The following is a 7521-nucleotide window of genomic DNA, read 5'->3' on the forward strand; positions in this document are numbered from 1 at the left end:
TCTATACTAACATATAGATATTATATATTTATAATATTATATCTAAACTTATATATATATACACACGAGATATTTTACAAACTCAATTATTAATGTAAACAATACATGTCAATTAATTCAAACGTTTATAAAAATGATGAAAGTTTATTTATTATAATTTAGATATTTATGTAAAATTATCAAAGTTCATTTATTATGATCAACGTTTTATAGTATTGAAGATTATATTCATCAGACTAGATGAACAGTTGAGATTGATTAATATGATTTATACTAATCAAGGGTGTAGTTTTAGTTAAATACTTGTTCTAAAAATAGTCAAAGAAAAAGTTAGAAGTGTGAATGACGTAAACAACATAACTATGTTTATATTTACTAAAAGGATACTCGCGCAATGCAGCGAGATACATCTTGCTTTTAACATGTTCTTTTATTATTTTTCTCAGTCGATATTATAATATGGTCTTATGTGATTTGAAAAAGCGATGATATTTTTATTTTTGAATAAAATATAAATTTGAATATTACATAAAAATTTGACAATAATATATCGATACTGGTATCAAATTAACTATTTAAAATTTCTATTTTTGTGTAGTTTTTGATTAATTTTTTTATTATAATTTAATTTAATTAGTTTTAATAACGAATTAATTTATATATGGTTTAATAATATATTTTTCTTATAAAGATAATAATTAATTATTTTTTTAGAACTCGATAATTATCCTAATTATATTTTATATTTTTTATATTTTAAAATGAGATGTTTATTCTCTATTTGATTTATGTTTATCCGCAGTTAGTTACACGAATCCAAATATGGAGCTTTAATAAGTTGTACTTATGCATAATTACTTGTAATCTTGAATTTTAAGTAATATGCATCAATAAACAACACTTCATGCATAAAAAATGGTTTTTAAAAGTTTTTTATCAAACGCTTTATAATATAGTATAGATACAAACAAATACAAGATATGCATATATAACCATATAAATAATAAAAGCCTTTTGAAAACACATAAAATTTATCGTAATTTTTTTGTGTATTCAATAAAATAAAATGTTTATTTTAGAACCTTTATAAAACGTGAAATTTATAAAAGAAGAAAACAAAATTTTTTTATATGAATAAATAAAGTTTTTAGTGAATAATTGAGGTTTAAAACTATATCATAATTTATTTTTAAAGTTTATACCAAAGTCGATACTACTTCTGGCTCTAAGGTGGCTCTGCTTTTGACATTAATAATCAGACTTTTAAAATGAAACTGCCTCTATATCTATACTATATTATAAAGCATTTGACAAAAATTCTTAAAAACCATTTTTTATACACGAAGTACTGTTTATTGATGCATATTACTTAAAATTCAAGATTACAAATAAATTATGCGTAAGTATTACTTATTAAAGCTTTACATTTGAATTCATGTAACTAACTGCAGATAAATATAATCAAATACAGGATAAACATCTCATTTTAAAATATAAAATATCTAAAATATAATTATTATCTTTATAAAAAAATTATATTATTAAACCTAAATTAAATTCTTTCGTCATGTAAAATTAAATTATAATAAAGTATTTGAATTACAGAAATTGCACAAAACAATAACTTTTAAATAGTTAATTTAATACTAATATCCATATATTCTTTTTAAAATTTTATGATATTTTAGAATTTATATTTTATTCAAAAATAAAAACCCTATCGTTTTCTTAAAACCAAATAAAATCGTATTATATCGACATAGATAAATAATAAAACGAGACATTAAAATCAAGATATGTCTTGATGCATTGCATACTAAATAATAAATAATGCATAATATTTTTATATACCTATTATAATATCACAATTTATATAAATATCTATATGCATAATATATTTTATATATAACAAAATTTATTTTAAAAAATATATTTAATTTTGGTTCTAGTGGTTTTGGTGAAAATTATAAAATGGGTCTCAAAACTTCATTTATTCAAGAAACATCCTAAGGTTTGTATTTTATTCTGGATTTGGTCCCTTATATTAATACACTACAATAAAATTGGGTTTATAGAACACCCTCAATCTCTAAGCGTCCCAATATACTGCTTTATAAGATCAAAATATAAAACGTTCTATCTAAAAATGTTGTTATAAGTTTATATGACGCTTTTGAACGTCTTAACAAATTTTTTAGAACATTTTTAATGCAAAGTGTCACATTAGCAACTTTATAGAACACTTTTGAGAAAGTGTCCTATAAATCAATTTTTTATAGAACATTTGTTTTTATAGGCAGTTTTTCAAATAATGTCTTATAAAGTTGCTAATATGATGTTTTATATTAAACTTATTACAACTCATTTAGTTATGACGCTTTATTTTTTTGGTTCTATAAGCTAAGTCTTATAAAGAAGTCTATTAAAACGCTTAAAAATTGGGACTATCTTATAAACCCGATTTTATTGTAGTGACATATATCAATTTCTTTGTTAAGTATGATGACAAAATGACCATTTCACCCTTTGATATAGGTCTAAGCATAGATGACCAGGTCTTGATGTTTCTAGAAGCCATGATCGGCCCGTAGAGGTGGTCACGCTCAGAGTACATAACTTTTGCTACAAGCCTTCATTTCAAACCCATAATATACTGAATTTGAAGCTTCGAATCAGGGACACACCCTGGATAAGACACAAGGAGCCTATTCAAATTTGAGACACTTATCTTTTTTCGCCAGTTTTCTCACTTTTTGGGTTTTTAGTGTTTGACCCATCAGCTTTTTCAAGCACTGTTACTTTTTGAAAACCTACTAATTATGTGCCGATTGTAGCATTTGGATGGTCGCAATATGTAGGATTTATGGACAATGAATCTTAGTTAGTTGCAATGTATTCGTCTATACTATAAAACAAACAGGTATCTTACATAGAAATTTACTGCGAAAATGTGGGTTTTGAACGGATTTTCGACAAAAAATCTCAACATAAATAAAAAAGTATATGTATTAATATCTTGAATATGGCTAAGATGGATCTCCGACGAATTCCAAAAAAAGAGAAAAATCATATTTCCTTGAAAATGTTTTTGATGGATTTCTGAAGGATGAATAATTTATCGATTGTCGCTCAAAATTAAAAGCGGACGAAAATTTTAGAAGAACTTCCCACGGAATCTTTAATGTCAAATACCGAAACATGAGTTGGTGTTTATGATTAGGTGCCAAAGTCACATTATATCGTAATTTACCATCACAACCCTTGATAAAAATGTGAAATCACATCAAAGTGATAATGGTTCCATGCATGTTCAAAGTGGTAGGTTAGGGATTGTGAGAGTAGAAGTGTTTTGATCACTAAAATTTCATAAAAAAAACTACAAGATTTATATATATACTAGTTGTGTACCCGTGCAACGCGGCAGGAGCCATGTATTTTAACGATTTTGAAGTTCCACTGGTTTTATAAGATAAGATTTAACGATGATATATGTTACACTTGGTTCCAATTACAGACTATCGATGAAAAAAATTGTATGACAGTTTAAAATCCAATATATTTAAAATCCAACATATTTAAACGACTCCATAAATATGTTCGATTTACACCAAGAGCAAAGAACCAAGAAACTTGAGTTTTAAGATAAATACTCAAAACCAATAAATAAAACTACAAATTTGACAGATCATAAGCCATAAAAAATACCAAAAAAGATGGATTTTAGAATGAAATTTCAACTGCTTACCCTCTTTCTTGTCCAGAAACTCAGATTAAGGTTGAATTAATGCATGTATATATATATTTCAAAAAAACCCAAGAACATATTAATTCAAAACATATTATACAGTGCAATTTGGACAGCCTAATCTCAAAATATATAATATATATANAAGTATAAATCGTAAATATTAAAAATATTTTTTCACAGTATATATAATATATAATAATATAATTAAGTCAAAAACTATTCAATATTGGACTCATTTCGAAGTTATTAACGAGACGATTATAATGGTGTAACTTATTAAAATAAAAATGTATTTTTTAAACATGTTTTAATTGATATATAATTATGTATGTTAATTTGATAAAGGTTTAAAATTAAACATTTAAAAGTAAAGCGCGTAAAGTAAATTAATTAACTAATTATAGGGATATAAAGTGTAAATTTAAAATTATAATTTAAAAAAAAATCGTGTATGTGAGAAGAGGAGGGGGTGAAAAAGTGATGTAAAGGTAATATAGATAAGGGTAACTTGATCATTTAATATTTTAAGATTTTAAGACTTTTGCTAAATTTGCTTAATAAGATAGTATATATATATATATACATTACATTTGGTCATAAAAAGACAAAATACCAATAAAAATCGCCCTCAATCGATATCTTATTAAATCATTATTGATATGTCAAATTGTTGCGTCATAAATCATCTTCACTAAAAAACGAAATAAAGGTCAAAACCTTTTTTTAGCACGATTTACACATTTTTAAATATAATATCTAATTTTTGACGACAAAAATAGTATACACCTGTAACCCACCTTTTCTTGATGAATTCTTTTTGGATATTTAATTATGGGGTGGGCTAAATGCACATTTATGGACTGCTTGATGCATTCTTATTCATGAATTTCTCCCTCGTACACATTAACATCAATATATGTTTTTTACATTTTCAATGCTTGAATGACCTGATTCTGATATTAAAGGGGTGGCATTAACACTCCCCTTAATCATGGACTGTGGCAACTTCACTGCAGAGGACTTGGATCTAAGGAAGCAAACGCCAATAGCTCTGAATTGCCTTGTAGAATCTTCATCTCTTCTTCATCCAAATTCACCCATGCTTCTATTCCTTCCCCACACTTTGTGTCTATCAGATTGATGATATTCATGACCACTGGGTAGCCATGGCCGACAATACCACTCACCCAACTCGGTTCTCCCCAACCAAAATCAACATCGTAGAACCCCATCTTGCACCAGCTTGCAAACAGGTAGTTGTCCATGGTCCCTTCGGAGCTAATCTCTCCCATTTCTTTGATGGATTCCACCATTGCAGCATACCCTTTATCGCCTTGCGCTTTGTTCGCAAACTCGATATCAATCTTCGAAATACATTTGCGCACCTTCTTCACCAAACCATCAAATGTAGTTTCGGAGTCAGCTGGGCAGTCTGCAGTTGTGACCCAAAGCACGTTACAGATGGAATCTTTCGATAACGTCGATGCGAGTTTCCTACGAAGGTTTACAGGGAGCGTAAAGCGCGAAGGCTTCTGGAAGCCACAGGTTGTTTTGGAGGCTGCCATTGCACACTTCCATATCAGAGCAGATACCACCTCAACCCGTGTAGGGTTTTGGGCTCCATTTCTAGTTGCTTCAGCCTTTAGTGTGGATATGGCATCGGCATCGAATACGAATCTTTTCGTGGTACACGACACGCGTTCCTTTAACCACGGCGAAGACATGGCCATTAATGATTCTCTGAGCCACAAGTCTTTTGCTGGGAAGAGAGAAGGTGCGTTTAAGTTGGGATACAGAACTTCTTTAGCTCCACGAGCCATGTTGGTCCATCCTTTTAGGAAAGTGTAGGTTGCAGCCGCATCGACGATCTTGTGCGAAACACACAAGCCGATAGCAATCCCACCACATTCGAAAACGTTCACTTGAACATTTGTGACACGAGCACCTGCACCAGACCCCTCTAAACTCGGTTGAAACGGCAAAAACCTGTTGATCAAACTGTGGTCAGGCTGCTTCAGGAACTCGTCGAGGCGAAGATGCACCAAAGCTATGGCATAATAAGCACCAACATCGTTACAATCAATGGAAAGATCATCCTTTACAGTTCCTGCAAGTGGATAAAACTGAGTCAAGGTTTTGGATAGAGACTGCTTGAGAGCTAATGACTTTTGTTGAGCTTGGAGAATGCTGTCGCCATTGCTGTTAGGGTAGTACAGGATGATTGGTACATAAGGATTAACAACAAGCTGATCTAAAACACAGAGCTTGAATGATTTCAAGTGGGGTGGTGTTGGGGAAGATGGTTTGATGCTCTCTTTGGAAATGACTTCAATGTCCATGGCGTCAAACTTTGATGTATGGCTAGAATGGATGGTCATTGCAAAAGATATGGCGCTCCAAAGGCCAGTTTATAGTATGAGAATATATATATATATAGAGAGAGAGAGATGAGCGATCAAATGAAAACCACTCCAATTTGTAAAAACCATAAAAACTACAATCATCCGTCGTTAATCTTATGAAATTTTTTCATGAAATTGTTAATCTTCTGAAATTGTTTTATATAATACTTTTTTTGATGAAGTTGTTTCATATGTGGTTATGAAATTGTTTCATATACTATTTGATGAAATTTTAATGAAACTGTTTCATGTATTTCTCTAAAATTAAAATAATAAAGATGATAATATCCATGATTAACACCCTCCACAATAAAAATGGTTAATCAACCTCTCATAATTACAAAAAAATAAACAAAATGAAAATTTATGATTGGTTGAATGAGATTTTCACGGTTTTTACAAATTGAGTGGTTTTTATTTGAATTCACCCATATATATATATATATATATATATATATATATATATATATATATATGATAAGCATAATGCTAAATACTTGGTAGTTGGTACGTCTTGGACAAAATCACAAGGTTTATGAATTATTTTACATATGTTATTTAACAAAAACATGTTACCATACAAACCTAAAACAAGAAAGCAAAAGTAATCATATTTATATATATATATATATATATATATATATGTCTAATCAAATGAGAACTAATTAGTTTTTGGTAACCTTGAGGTCCATCTCAACCACAAATCAATAAATAATTAGGAAATTTATAATTTTGGTAATTGTAAATTAAAATTTTAATGCAAGAATATTTTATGTATTTTAAAACTCTCTTCTCTTCTCTCTCTGTCCCCCGTCCTCTGTCCTCCTGCCATCTTCCTCCGATGATACCACGGTGGTATCACAATGTATCTTATATGTGTTTATCACCCTGGGGTCAATACTTTTAGGTATCACAGAGGTATCACCGGAGGACGGTGGCCAGAGGACGGGAGACGGAGAGAGAATAGATGAGAGAAAATACCTAAAATGTCCTTGTATTAAAAATTTAATTCAAAATTACAAAAAATATAAATTTCCTAATTCATCTATTGATTTGTGGTTGAAATTGGATCTCACGGTTACCACAAATTAGTCAGTTCTCTCTTGAATGACCCTATATATATATATATATATATATATATATATATATAGGGTTGGGTTCACGTGAGATCAAGAGATTTTCGTGAGACCCGTAAGACAAATTTATGGTCATTGATCAACTTTATAAGCTAATGATCTAAATTTGCACGGTGACAATTTTATAATTATCGACCTCTGTGTGATACCCAAACACATATAAGATGCATTGTGATAACATCTCCGATCGATCACACAAACGACCTTCGTGTGATACCCAAACACATATAAGATG

General features: G+C 29.5%; 1 protein-coding gene across 1 annotated transcript; it reads right to left on the reverse strand.

The window, feature by feature from the left end:
* Window positions 1–4725: 4725 nt before the first annotated feature.
* LOC112528786 (vinorine synthase-like) lies at window positions 4726–6098 on the reverse strand. Its single transcript, XM_025139864.1, has one exon. The coding sequence runs from the start codon at window positions 6085–6087 to the stop codon at window positions 4756–4758; it is 1332 nt and encodes a 443-aa protein (XP_024995632.1). The 5' UTR covers window positions 6088–6098; the 3' UTR covers window positions 4726–4755.
* Window positions 6099–7521: the final 1423 nt, after the last annotated feature.

This window comes from Cynara cardunculus (assembly GCF_001531365.2).
Source record: "Cynara cardunculus var. scolymus isolate 2C chromosome LG 1, CcrdV1, whole genome shotgun sequence".
Classification (NCBI taxonomy): Eukaryota; Viridiplantae; Streptophyta; class Magnoliopsida; order Asterales; family Asteraceae; genus Cynara; species Cynara cardunculus.

What these genes read in the sequence shown, in the direction of transcription:
- LOC112528786 (XM_025139864.1), bottom strand. Translation starts at nt 6,087, where the DNA reads ATGGACATTGAAGTCATTTCCAAAGAGAGCATCAAACCATCTTCCCCA.